This window comes from Narcine bancroftii, chromosome 2 (genome assembly GCF_036971445.1).
Source record: "Narcine bancroftii isolate sNarBan1 chromosome 2, sNarBan1.hap1, whole genome shotgun sequence".
In the NCBI taxonomy this organism is placed as follows: Eukaryota; Metazoa; Chordata; class Chondrichthyes; order Torpediniformes; family Narcinidae; genus Narcine; species Narcine bancroftii.
Genome location: NC_091470.1, coordinates 41,844,111 through 41,859,175, shown reverse-complemented (window position 1 = coordinate 41,859,175; position 15,065 = coordinate 41,844,111). Strand labels below are relative to the sequence as shown.

At 39.4% G+C, this 15,065-nt stretch overlaps 1 protein-coding gene across 6 annotated transcripts in view; it reads left to right on the top strand.

Annotated features, from left to right (window-relative positions):
* ppp2r5ca (protein phosphatase 2, regulatory subunit B', gamma a) overlaps window positions 1-15,065 on the top strand; it is a 164,052-nt gene that overhangs the window by 92,734 nt on the left and 56,253 nt on the right. For all 6 annotated transcript variants that reach the window (XM_069916426.1, XM_069916425.1, XM_069916429.1 and 3 more), the window contains 2 exons: window positions 7,516-7,608; window positions 9,179-9,309. In XM_069916426.1, coding sequence (XP_069772527.1) covers window positions 7,516-7,608; window positions 9,179-9,309 — 224 coding nt within the window. The remainder of the gene's footprint in view (window positions 1-7,515; window positions 7,609-9,178; window positions 9,310-15,065) is intronic.

Sequence of the window (15,065 nt, the reverse complement as noted above, 5' to 3'; positions counted from 1 at the left end):
GGCATTATTGAAAATCAGTTAACAAAGAACAGTGCAATGATCATGTTTTTGGGGTGTCAAGCAGTGGGAGACAGGGTACTACAGGAATCATTTCTTGCACTCCAACTTCTCAATATATTCCAATGATTTGGATTCAAGATTCAGTTTATTATCATGTAATAAAAGTGTCAATTTCCACAAAATTGCTTCTGTCTGCTGTAAGGAAGAGAGATTTGCCATCAGCAGAAATTGCCTGAAGTGTCACTTAGAGTCAGAAAAAGAGAAGCAAAAGCAGGTTCACCCAGAGTCACCAAGTGTCTGTGGATTTGCCCCAGCACGCCTGCAGTCACACCAAGTCCAGTCCAAACCATCAGCAACCCTAGCTCCAGATCCGAACATCTGATCAAATTAGGAACCCTTCAGCACCCTAGGACCCTCTTGCATCCCAGTTCCAATACCTGGTACCCCATCAGCCAGTTTTGAGTCAATCTCCAATTGTCCATAGCCTGGTGCGATTTTGTTGACTGCAGTCTCCCGCAGCCTCCATGGGTTCTTTGCATCGAGTCACCAGCGTTTGCCGCCTATGTGATTCCTTCAGCTAATCTGTCGCTGTGGTCACCATACCGTGGGTCATCTCCCCTGCTTCTCAGATGGCAGTTGGCCTCCCCGCTTTCTGGAGCCCTGCACTGGTCCTCTGATTGCTACTGAACATGGGTGGCTTCATCTTGGGTCTAGATACTGCAGTTGCAGGATTTAAGTGAAAACACTGTCGGCTCCTCTAACGGGCAGTTAAAAAGCCTGTACTGCAGTTGTACTGGCTGCGGGAGCTCTGTCTCTGCTCCCTCCTTGCACTGGGTCTGCACCAGTGGCAGCGCTGCCTTTACAGCAGCACCATTTAAGAGATTAGAATTGTGGATACATTACAAGAATACTAGTAACACAGAAATCAAATGGAGCTATAAAGAGGGCACTGAGTGGCTTTCAACGTGATTTTAGACCAGTTGAGTGAATGGTATAATGTGAATAAATACAAAGTTATCTACTTTCGTAGGAACAAACACAAGCAGGTGTAGCATGAATAAAAGCTCTCACGGCTGGAAGGAGAACATACGCTTTTATTAGCTTATAACTGAGGGTAGAGTCTTACATTGGTCTTCAGACGGGCTAAGGGTTTAGGCAGGAAACCAGAGTTATATTTGGGAGATGGGCGTGGAGCCAGCCGTCAGTATACACGACACCAGTGAATCACAGTTCACCACTTCCAGAATTTAGGGTCTGGATGAAGACAGAGAATTTTGATTCAGAAAAAAAATTGTAAAATATATAGTTATTTACAAATTTATAGATTTAAGTGATTCGGGGGGTCTGGAGATCCTGGTGGAGTGCCTTACCACCGGGGGCCTTGAGTCTCCTGTTCCCCTTGTGAGGGAGAAATGGTGGGCGGGGTCTCTGCCTCTACAATGGAGGATGATGCACTTTCTTCCTGAACTGGGTTCCCTGAGGCTCTGTCTAGGAGTGGTGAGAATTAGATCTGCGGCTCGAAGGGACTTGAGGCAATGGACCCTCTGTTCCGGCAGGTGTCCTCCCTGCCATCCGGGTACTCCACATAGGCATACGTGGGATTGGCGTGGAGCAGTTTCACCCTTTCCTCCAGGGGCTCAGTCTTGCTTCTCCTCACGTGCTTCCTGAGAAGTTCCAGACCAGGAGTGGTGAGTCAGGTTGGGAGTGTAGTTCCTGATGCCGACTTTCTCTCGAAATTTAATAGGAGCTTGTGAGGAGTAACTTTGGTCACGGTACATAGTGGCAACAGGATGGAACGGAGCGCCATAGGAAGAACTTCCTTCCAGCGTGAGTCTGGAAGGACCCTTGACTTGAGGGACGGTTTGACAGCCTTACAGTCCATGACATTTTCCTTTTCAGCCTGCCCGTTCCCTTCAGGAATTGTAGCTAGTAGTCCTTCTGGATGTGATGCCCCTTGCTAGAAGGTACTGACGTAGCTCTTCGCTCATACGAGATGAGCCCCAGTCACTATGTATATAGCCGGGATACCCGAACAGGGCGAAAATGGAATTTAGGGCCTTTGTGAGTGATGATGTGGACCTGTCTGGACATGGGATGGCGAATGGAAAGCAGGAGTACTCATCAGTGATAGAGAGGAAGAAAGTGTTCCTGTTTGTGGAGGGGAGAGGTCCCTTAAAATTGACACTGAGCCGTTCGAAGGGCCTGGATGACCTGATCAGGTGCACCTTTGCGGGGCGGTAGAAGAGCAGCCTGCACACTGCACAGACCTGGCAAGACCTGGTCATTTCCCTGACATCATCCGATGAGTAGGGCAGATTGCGCGCCTTAACAAAATGAGCCATGCGGGTAACCCCTGGATGGTAGAGCTCATTGTGCAGAGACCGCAGTTCACAGGTGTGTGCAGAGGCACAGGATCCTCTGGATAAGGCATCTGGAGGGTCATTAAGGGCTCCTGGGCGATACAGAAAAAAGTTTGACTGGCCTGTCTGCCCCTGGTTGAGGGTAGTGGCCAGGGCCACGTTCGAAGCGTCACTTTCCACCTGGAAAGGTGCATTCTTGTCCACTGCGTGCATGGTGGCTTTCACAATGTGGTTTTGGGGGTAGTTAAAAGCCATTTTTTGGACCGGCCGAGAGGGGAAAAGAAGTGGCTTTTAGAAGAGGTCGAACCTTATCAGCATATTGAAGGATCCACTGGGCATAATATAAGAAAAACTCCAGGCATCTTCTCAAAGCCTTCATGGTCCTGGGTACGGGGAGCTCTAATGGGAGGTGCATCCTATCAGGGTCGAGGCCAATGATCCCATTCTCCACCACATAGCCAAGGATAGCCAGGCATTTAGTCCTGAACACACACTTGCTAGAGTTATAAGTGAGGTTCAGGGCTTTCGCTGCATGAAGAAAACTGAAGATTGGCGTCGTGGTCCTCCAGGTTATCGAGGTAGGAGAAGGTAGCCTCTGGAAGATAGAAATCCTGTTAGTAATACCGAAAGGAACCCTCCAGAATTCATAGAGACGACCGTTAGCATCAAATGCTGTATATGGACAGTCCTCAGAATGGATTGGCATCTGGTGATAAGCAGCTTTCAAGTCAATGGTCGAATAGACCCAATACTGCGCAATATCACTTACCATGTTTGCAATTCGAGGGAGGGGTTCAAAGAGTGCGTTCTGATTAATAGTTTTGCTATAGTCAATCACTAGCCTGGACTTATTTTTCCCCTTTACCACTACCTCTTGCACTCTCCATGGGCTAGTGCTAGATTCGATGATACCTTCATTGAGTAGATGCTGTGTCTCAGTCTCTATGAAGTCTCAATCTGCCGTGCTGTACCTCCTGCTCTTGGTAGCAATAGGTTTGCAATCTGGGGACAGATTTGGGAAGAGAGGTGGTGGGGTCGATATTCAGTGTGGAAAGGCTGTATGTGGATTCTGATTTTAGAGGCCCTCCATTCTGAACTGTTACAGGGGGGAGGGGACCAGAATACTCCAAGGTCATGCTTTTAGGTTGATACAGGAAGTCCAGACCCAACAGCACCAGAGCACACAATTCACAAAGTACAAAATTCCCCCCTCAAATGACAGATGTACTATACAGTGGTCTTGAATACACGTAGAGTGCGAATGAGACGCAAGTAATATATGATCATTGGAAGGATACTCCTTTAGGTAGTATTCCTGTATAGAGTTGCTAAGCTGGTGCGGTCTGTCCTGATCTAGAACCATTGAGGCTAGGACTCTGTAATTCTCACTCGAGTGGCCCCCACCATCCTGGGTTGCCCGCTGGTAAGATGGCGTCGACCTCGTGGAGCGGCAAGATGGCTGTCCTCCTCTGACGATGATGGCACCGAGATTGAATTTGAGTCGTGGCAAGCTGGCCGCTGAGCTTTTTCACGCCATTTGCTCACAGCCACCCTCCTTCAGCATGTAGTGCAGCAAGTGGGTTCTGGCGAATTCGGGGCAGATAGCTTGGGGCTAGAATTGGATCTGGGAGCGGTACAGGCCGTGGACTTCCACAGGCTTCCCCTCACGCAGCAAACCCTCGCCTAATGTCCTTTCTTGTCACAGCTGGAGCAAGCTGAGTCTTTAGCCAGGCAACGAGATCAGGGGTGCTGGCTTTTACCACAGAAAATGCACTCCCTAGTACAAAAGCACTCCCTAGCACGGGAAGTGGTAGCCGTTAGCACTGAGGTAGCAGGAGCAGCTAGTCCTTGGAAGGCGTCACCTGGTTGAGTAAACTCATTAGCTTCAAGGTCATCATTCTCAAGATTGGTCCTAGTTACCCGACTCAAGTAGTCGCTGTCTCATGTACCTCAAGCGAAACCCTGCAACTAGAGTGTCCAAGATCTGTTCTTCGTCAAGAACATAGCCCGTAGCCATTTCGTACCTGCATTTCTTGGCAAGCGTCCACAGATCCAGCGGGTAATCATCGATGGTATCTCCTCCCCGTTGGTGACGCAGAGCGAGTCGGTGCCTCGTTAGGACCTTGTTTTGCGACTTCAGGTACCAAGCCTTCAAAGCCTCGATGGTTGTGTCATATATAGTGCAGTCCCTCCTGAGTTCATCAGTGTTGAAGACACCTCTGGTCGCATTTAGCCTGGAAGTAGTCGAGCCAGTACATGAACTCCTAGCCGTGTCGGGATACAGAGGGTCTATCAGCGGCACCCCTGGCTTGAGCAGCGCTTCCATCTTCTAGGGAATAAGCGAATAAAATTGTAGCATGAATAAAAGCTCTCATGACTGGAAGGAGAACATTCGCTTTTATTAGCTTATAACTGAGGGTATGGTCTTACAGTGGTCTTAAGAAGGGATAAGGGTTTAGGCAGGAAACACACCACCAGTGAATCTCAGTTCATTACAGCATGGTATTACTTAAATGGGATAGAACAAGGAACTGCTGATAGAAGGGACCTGAGTGATTGCATAATGGATGGTTAATAATGCAAATAGTACATTGATTTCATCACAAAAGAATTTGAGCAAGGATCTTTTGCTCCAATTAAACAAGGCTTTAGTGAGACCACATAGGGGGATTCTGCATACTTTTAGTCTTAAAAAATTTACTTGACAGAGTGAGTTCAGTGAAGACTCATCATTACTGACTCCTGTATGATGGGAGAGTTCTAAAAAGAGAAATTGGATGGACTGTGACTATATTCAGTGGACTTGGAGGAAGAATGAAAGTTCATTGAAATGCATCAAATTCTGACTGTATGCAGAGAGGATGATTGATATAGCCTGGTGTGGAATCAAGGGTCACAATCTCAAGAAACAGAATAAGACATGGAGGACTGAGGTGCAATGAAATTTCTTCATTCAGGAGATGGTGACACAGTGGAATTCTTAACCATAAAAGGCTGTGGGGGCATCACTCAATATCTTTAAAGAGATGGCTAGTTTTCTGGAAATGTATCAAAAGAAGTGGGGATAGAACAGGACTAAGATACTGAGATAGGTAATCAGCTACAATCATAATCAAATGGCAGAGTAATTTTGAAGGACAAATTGACCCTGTGGTGCCAAACCTATGCAATGTCTACCCCATCGATGCTTCTCCTTGATTTCTGAATTTTTCTTTTAAATTCCTCCTGTTTCTGCATAGATTTTGTCCGTACTTTGTCTCACTTGTATATCAAGCTGTCATGAGACATGTCATGTATAGAAATTGGTCATTTGGTTTGTTTTCTCATGTGAATGTATTGCGAATTTCTAACTAATGCATCTCCTTTTTGCTGATTCTGTGTATACACCTATGTTGTTATTTTCAAATTGTTAAAAGCAACGTGGCTGAATGCAGGTTACAAGTATTTTAGTTTTAGAGAGACAGCACTGTAAAAGGCCCTTCCAGCCCACAAGCCCCTGCAGCCCAAATTTACAAACCCCGTACATTTTTTTTTGTTGGGTAGGAGGAAACCAGAAACCCATGCGGTCACAGAAAGAACGTACAAACTCCTTAAAAACAGTGCCAGATTTGAACCCGGGTCACGAACTCTAGTAGTGTTGTACTACTAACTGCTATGTTAACCGTGCCATCCAAGTTGCTGGTAATTGGAATTTTTTTTGTAAGTGAAATTTGTTAGTAAATGATACATTTAACAAACTCCTTTCCAGTCAGAAAATAATTGCAAAATATGATTATTCTCCAAATATTATTATTTGTCTTGTATTAGGTGTTGGTTGTTTTTCCACTCAAAACTAAATCCATTTGGAACAGCTTTATTGAAAGTTGGCATGCAGTTACAGATCATACAAACAATTGAGTACCAGTGACCAGTTATAAGAAACTATGGGCCTGTGTAAACTTGGAAAGCAAAATCATTTTGAATACCATCATAACTGAAGTCTGAAGTGCTTTAGAGGTCTAGACAAAAAGCCTATCTCTTTTTCAATGTATTTATTTACATTTCATAATGTATACAGTATAAGGAGAATAGAAATAACACAATAAAAATGGTATATTCAAGTCTACATGGTATAAGTATCATAAATTCCAAAGAGTGAAATGTGACATATTAGAAATAATTCTTCTAACAAAGAAAACAGAGATAAAGAAATTATTAAATATTATATACAAAAAAGCCCAACTTATCTACTAAAAAAAATATAATAAACAAAACAAAAAAAAAAACAACCGAGCTGCCTATCCCGTGGATCTGTCAAATAGTTTAAAGCAGAGCTCTGGTCCACACCTACAGATAATAAAAACGACAAGAATTATATTACATCTGGAAAGGAAGTGTTAATTCATAGAATAACGGCAACTATATCCCCTGAAAATAATAAATGGTGTCCATGTTTCTTCAAATTTAGTAGTTGTGTCTAAAGTATACCTTCTCATTTTTTTTCTAGATTTAAGAAAGACATAACATGAGAAAACCATTGAAATAATGTAGGAGAATCAGTCTTTCCATTTAAGTAAAATGGCTCTTCTAGCTAATAGTGTAGAAAAAGCTATAACTCGGTATGCAGAAGTAGGTAAACAACCTACCTCTGTAATTCCAAAAAGAGCAGTTAAGGGGTTAGGTTGTAATTGAATAACCAGTATCATTCATAAGAGCTTTAAAAATATCTTTCCAAAATTTTTCTAGCATAGGATGTGACCAAAACACAAGTCAATGAAGTCACATCAGTATTGCTTCTATCACAAGTAGAGCTCATATTCAGAAAGATGCAAACTGGTTTATCTTTAAAAAGCCTATCTCCTCATCTTCTAGAACTTTAACTTTCTGGACTAAAAAGTAAAATTATGTTTTTTTTCAAATGTTTTTATTTAAAATCCCTAGGATCCTAATCTCTACAAACCCAAGTGTGCAGACAAAGCAAGAGAGGGATAAAATTGTCAAATAAGTTGCTGTAAAATGCTTATGCATGTCCTTTGAGCTAATCAGCATGTTGTAGCTCAGCTGGAAATGATGCACTTAATGGAGGTTGACCACAAATATTACTTTTTTTTAAAGATCTCTTAAGAATACAGTGATCTTGGTCATCTGTTAAACTATTTTTTTTTTTTCTCCTTAGCTGGTGTATGAGTTTTTCTTGAGGTTTCTGGAGTCTCCTGATTTTCAACCAAATATAGCAAAGAAGTACATTGACCAGAAATTTGTGATGCAGGTAAGAGAAATCACCAGCTACTGATCATTCAGTTTGCTCTGTTTTTGAAAGCATCAAGCTTTTTCATTATAATTTTGTATGCTTGCAATGTAGTAAACAATGGTTACTCAGTTGGCATCTCTTTAATTTTGCGGCATTATAGTTTTGTTAAACAAATTGAACCTTTGCGATCAACATTATTTTTACTAATAACATAACATAACAATTACAGCACGGAAACAGGCCATTAGGCCCTTCTAGTCCGCACCGAACCAAACACCCCTTTCTAGTCCCACCTCCCTGCACAATGTCCATAACCCAATAATTACTTACTAATTAATGTATGATAGTCATTCAAACAAGATAAATGCACCTTTTGTTTCTACATCAGATTCTACAGTAGCCATTGTATCAGTTTGTATCAAGGGGAATGTGATACAAGTTATGAATGATCTTGCAGCCTTCAGTTGTATAATTGCATTAACAAAGGTATCAGGCCACTACACCAATATGCAAATTGGAGAAGTTTACAACTGGTATGAGGCAACGAATATACTACTAGTTAACTAAATCTTCTCCCATTTTTATTGCAATTTTCAAATCTATAAAAGAACTTGCAGTATTTGCCTCTAGCATTAAGTTTCAAAGACAGTTAATTTTACTGCATTTTGAACTCTTATTAATAGATGGCATAATAAATGTTTGTTTTCTGAATAATATTTTAAAAGCCTCAGAGCAGTTCATGCACCACAAATGATTTTTAATTGTAATGCCCTGCTTAGAAAATATGCTGATCTTTTTGAAAATGGTAGATTTGCTGAGCCATGTGGTAGCTACTAGTGCTTTCAAGTTTTAGAATTTTTGGAACCGGTAGCTTGAAGTTTGTTTTAATATTGCAACTGAATATTGGCTAATATTGCAACTGAATATTGGCTCTCATTGCTATAGTGTAGTGTCAGCATTGATTAAAATCATGATCCCAAATTTTCTGATTCAGGTGTGTATCACCATAAATCTTGTAAATTGTTACTTGGTTGTTTATAGGAATACCATAGAGTATTTTTAATGAATGGCTCAGAGAGAAAGAAAGGTTCTTATTGGGGAGTGGGATCAGAAACATTAATTCTGACGTGTTGAATGTTTGCACCATTTTCTGTTTTTGATTGGAACTGTATTTTAACACTTGATCTTCCTTTAGTCATGAAATCTTCGCCTCACATTTAACCATTTTTATATTCATTGTTAAATGAACGAGTATTATACCTTTTTATTTTGGAATCTATTGTACACATCACTGTGCAGCTAGGAAACATTTCTGTAGTTTCCATTCTAATTTGCTAATCTCAGTATTTTTTAAAAAATTGATCAACTTTCTTTTTATTAGGAATATAAATGTGATTCCTACCAAGAGTTTCAAATCCTGTAACCATCTTGGTTACAATACCTTTTAAAATGCATTAAGTTTAATAATTTATAATTATTATGAATGATTTAATTTTAATCTCTACCTGGTAAAAGTTCTAGCTCTTATCTAGCCATGAATGCATATAATATAAAAATGTTCTAAGCACAATTTTTCCCATTTCAACAGCTATTAGAACTGTTTGACAGTGAAGATCCACGTGAAAGAGACTTTTTGAAAACTACCCTTCATCGCATCTATGGAAAATTTTTAGGCCTAAGGGCTTATATCCGAAAACAAATCAATAATATATTTTATAGGTATGTGGTAAACATTTGTATCAGTTCAGATGTGGAATCTAGTACGTAAGATGAGGATGGTTGCCATCACCTGGGCCTGTTAAATTATAAGCTTGAGGGAACAGATTTGGAAATTGGTTATCATGTGGTGACTGACTTTTAACCACCCAGAGTCTTTCCATATTCTGAAAAGCACACCATGATTGCAGTAGAATATTTCCCAGATTGGGTGTTGCACCAACAGCATTTGCATGTTGATTCTACACAGAACAAACCAGACACCTAATTGAACCTAAGAGCATACAAAATAGCAGAAGTAGAATGTTTGGCCTGTCAGGTCTGCTCTGCTGTTCAACAAGATTATGGCTAATCTGGCTGTGGACTCAGCTCCATGTGCCTGTTCTCCATAATCCTTAATTCCCCAACTATGTAGCAATCTATCAGTGTTTTAACTGAATTCTATAAGACAGCATCATCTTCCTTGGGCAGAGAATTCCATGGATTTGCTACTCTCTCTGTGAGAAGTATCCTTATCTGTCTTGAATCCTGCCAGTCTGAATAACTTCCCTGCTTAAACTTGGTGAACCTCTTCTGCACTGTAAAGTTAGTAAGTAAAATCCTGTGACCGTGAGGTCTGCACCCAAGATGGCAGCACCTGTGCTCTGCAGCAGCCATGAGGGGTTGCAGACTGGGGATGCAGCAGAGCAGCCTAGGGCACCAGAAACAGGGAGAAACAACACCTGCTGAGAATATGCAGAGGCAACCCTACAGGAAGGTGATCATGGCAGCAGGTCAGAGGCCGAGGGGTCCAAATAGGCTGCAGGTGACTTGCAGTCAGGGGACCCGCACGTGCTGTGAGCTGCTGGTCACTGGTTCATGGGAACCAGGTGTCGGAATCAGGATTTGAGAGGGTCTGAGGGCAAGAAACGCTCCCAAAGGGGCTTGCACGCTGAAGGCTTCCTGAATAATGTGTCGAAGGTTTGGATCTGGAGATCAGGAGGCTGATTAGTCGAATAGGAGTGTGTGCAGCAGCAGGAGTGCTAGAGGTGAATCCACAAACACTCTGTGCCTCTGTAGGGACTCTTTTTTTGCTTTTCTTTCTCTTGTAAGGGGTGCCAGGCAATACTACTGGTGCTTCTTTGCCTGTCAGTGTTTTATATAGCAAAGATAAAGATACATAACCAATATTATTTCAGCTTTAAGCCCTTCATTAAGGTATGAGCAAAATGGAGGCAGAAGGCAATAGTTAAAGGGTATCATTTATGTGACAATAAAAGGAATCTTGAATCTCCAGGTATGTGGCCTCACCAACTCTGTACATTTGAAGTGGAACCTCCCTGCTTTTAAATTTAATCCTGCTGAAAATGAATTCCAATATTCCATTTGCTGCCTTGATTACCTGCTGCACCTACACACTTTTTTGTGGTTCATGCACAAAGCACACTCCTGTGCATCTCTGCACAACAGCAGGCTTCAATTTTTCACTATTCAAATAATCTGATCTTCTAGTTATTTTCCAAAATGGCTGACCTTTCATTTACAGTCATTATACTCCAGCTACCAGCTCTTATTTGGTCTATACCTCTCTGTAGACTCTGTGTACTCTACACAATTTGATTTTTGATTCATGGTAGTGTCATCAGCAAACTTAGATACCTTTCTTCTAAATCATTCATGCATTCAGTAAAATCCTTATTATCTGGAATTCAAGCAACCAGCAAAAAAAATCACAGAAAAGAAAGAGGCAAAAATACGCAAGTCTAAAATAGTGTTCCTCGCTGTTAGTTTGCCAATCACACAACACACAATCTCAAGCAACCAGAAAATTCAACATCTACCAATCCCCAAAGGTGCCAGTTACCAGGGTTTTACTGTATTGTGAACAGTTGTTGGCCCAGCATCGATCTCTAGGCACCTCACTAACAAATGCCAACTGAGAAATGCCAGTTTACCCCAACTGTCTGCTTTCTGTTGATTAACTAGTCCTCTGTTCATGCCAATGCATTTTCCCCAATTCTGTGCATCCTTATCATGTGCATGTCTTTCCTGAAGCGACTTACCAAATGCCTTCTGGAAATCTGAATATACCACATCCATCTGAGCTGATCTTGTTATATCCTAAAAGTACTCCAGTAAGTTGGTTAAATTGCCCTGCCCATTCCTGAATCCATACTAGATAGAAAAACCATCTCTAGATTTCTGAGTAAAACATGAGGAGTAAAACAAATCCACCCTGCCCCTCCCCCACCATTTGGTTTGGGCACCTGCCTCCATTTTGCTCATACCTTAATGAAGGGCTTAAAGCTGAAATAATATTGATTATGTATCTTTATCTTTGCTATATAAAGTACATTGACCTGCTGAGTTTCTCTAGCATTGTGTATTTATTTCTATCTAGATTTCTTGCTATTTGATAGCTTCAGGCAATTTCTCCAACCAGGGATGTAAGCTATTTGGCCTGAAATTGCCTCCCTTTTGTCTATCCCCTCTTTTAAGCAGTTGAGTTATGTTTGCTGTCTTCACATCTGCCAGGATCTGAGTGGAATTCAGGGAAATATGATAAATTACCCCAAAGGCATCTGCCATAACTTCCACCATTTCATGCTCCTCTCTTTAACATCTGTCCTCGGCACATAACTGAGTCTTTACACTAAAGATTGACACAAAATAGTTGTTTAGAGCTTCGGCCATTTCTACATTGTCCATTGTTAATTTACTCTTCTAGATTTGTAAAGAACATTATTTTTACATATTTTCTGCTTTTATATTCATTATTAATTTATTTTCTATATTTTCTTACTCCTTTATTCATAGTTTTCTGCTGCTTTTTAAAAAAAATCCCAATTTTCTAGTCTCCCGTTATTAGTTACTTTGAATGCATTAGCTTTTAATTTGACTTTTAAATAGCCTTTCTTCAGGCATAACACACTTGATTTTACATTGTCATCCTCTATCTATTAGAAATTCAATCATAAGATGGAGATTTAATACTGCATTATTAAAAAGAGCAGATTTTTGTGATTTTTTAATATGTAATAATATATATTATTTTGGATGAGTTAAAAGCATATATAAGTCAAATAATAAGTTACTCAACTAAAATTAAAAAAGAATATATTAAAGAGACAAATCAATTAGAACAGGACAGGGATAAATTAGAAAAAGATTTACAAATAATAATTCTGAAGGAAAGAAAAAACAATTAATTAATAAAAAAACAAATATAACACTATTCAGACATAGAACTAAAGAACTCCAAAGAACTAAACAGATATTATGAATTAGGAGAAAGAGCTCAAAATCTTAGCATTGCAATTGAAAGCAGAACAGACATCTAGAGTCACTAATGCAGTTAACAAATCTTCAGGGACTTGTTACATATAAAGCACAAGAAATAAATGATGTATTTAGGGAATTTTATTCTGAATTATATCATTCGGAATCAGTACATGATGAAAAATAAGATTGAGGAGTTTTTATCTCAAATTATTTTACCTAGTCTGAATGATAGGGAGCAGAAAGATTTGAATGTAGTATTTAAGGAAAATTAGTGAGGTAATGAGTTCAATGCAAAATAACAAATCGCCAGGAGAAAATGGAATTCAGTTGAATTTTAAGAAATTTAAATATCTTTTAATACCTCAATTTATGGAGGTGTTAAATTATGCTATGAAGATACATTCTCTGCCGGAATCCCTTTTAATTGCAATTATTGCAGTAATTCTGAAAAAAGATAGAGATCCAATGAAACCAGTATCTTATATATCAATTTCAATATTAAATATTGATTATAAAATATTAGCTAATAGATTGGCAAAGTATTTACTGAAATTAATACATATGGATCAAACTGGATTTGTTAAGGGTCCAAAATCTGTAGATAATGTAGCGAGGCTTCTTAGTTTGATACATTTGGTTCACAAAAAGGGGAAACCTGAGTGTGGCAGTGATTTTGGATGCTGAAAGGGCATTTGATCGATTAGAATGGGATTTCCTCTTTAAAGCTTTAGAGAAATGTAAATTGAGTTCATTGTTTATAGATTGGGTTAAAATGCTGTTTTTAAAAAAAAACCTATTGCAAAAGTAGTGATAAATGAACAGATTCAGCATCTTTTGAACTAACAAGATCAAGTAGACAAGGTTGTCTATTGTTACCAGATTTATCTGTTTTAGCAATAGAACCATTATCTGAATTAAGACAGGATTCAAAGATTGTGGGTGTTAAGAAGAATATGAAATAAATTTATTTGCAAATGATGTTTTGATTTATTTAACAGACCCTTTAAATTCTTTGCACAACTTAAAATTAGAATAAAAGAATATGAAGACATATCTGGATATAAAATTAATTGGGAGAAAAATGAAATTAAATCTTTAGTTAATGGAGATTATCAGAAATGTAAGGAAATATTGAATCTAAATGGCCAGATCTTGGAATAAAATATTTAGATATTCACGTGCAATCAGATACTTTGATCATTCTTTCCTTGAGAATCCGTAATAATTGACTCATGTCAAATGTTCCTTCTTTTCATCTTCCACTCGCCAGGACTATAGATTTCATGGTAAAAAGAAATCCTAACATCAGCTCACCAGGATGTTGGCAGCCCTTCCCAAGTCCAGGAAATAATAATAGTTTGCACACCAGATCAAGTTATTCGTGAAGTTGGCTTGACCAGTGTATTCTTAACCTGATTATATGGCTGGACAGTTGATATAATTCTCCGTAACTGAAGCAAAAATTACAGATGTTGAATCCAAAGCAATTGATAAAATGTTATTTTGAAAACTGGCAGTTAGAAGAGAAAAATAAAGATTATTCACCTTTTTTTAATTCTCTACTTTGGTCTCTTAACTTTTTAAAGATTGATAATTTTGGTTAGTGCTCTATTCGCAAACATTTCCTTTGTTCTCTCAACCCCTTCTCCACCTCTGCAATTTAAGGCACAGCTGTTTTTTTTAGATTCTGATGCAAGGTCCTTGATCTGAAACATTGACACTTTCCTAGTGGATGCTGCTTGATCCAGCATACTGTGGTTGTTTATTGTTGAACATTGATTATTTGCAATCTGGCTAAGATTCAACATTATAATTGGGTGGAGGCTTCCTACCCATTTAAGTTTTAAAAAAACAAAGATAAGATAAATTTTCATGGTTATTTTTCTGAAATTCAGAGTTCAATAATTGATGGATTTAATTGATTGGATTATGCTTAACAAGCCCCGTGGGTCATAGCTGCACTAACCTGCTGCACTTTCAGTTTTCTGCAAAGCATAAAAAGCATAGTGGCAATTAAGCTGCAAGCAATGGAAAATATGACTCTGCCCATAGAGTACACTGATGGCTTTTTGTCATTTAATAATTTAAAATCCTTTTCACTACTTCCATATATGTCTCAATATCAGAGATACATGAAAATGGATGAATAAATTGTACATTTATTTATCAAAAGTAAAAATGAATTTAACACAAAACTGCTTTAATTAAAGAAGTATATGAGGGGAAAAATAAGTTTACTTTTTCAAATGCAACTGAACAGAAAGCTTTGGACCTGATGGTAATTCCACAGCAGAAGACAGTCAGATTCTTCTTTATCACATTGCCTTTCCAATTGTCATGCTTTGGTACACCAAAACAAAAGTCTGAAATATGTTGCTGTGCACACTGCGTCTATTGTGCAGAGCAATGTATTCCAGCCCATAGGTTTTGATCATAAATGTATCCCCTCCCGTATTTGAACTTAACCTCATTTACCTTGGATTGCTAGAGGTCCAAAG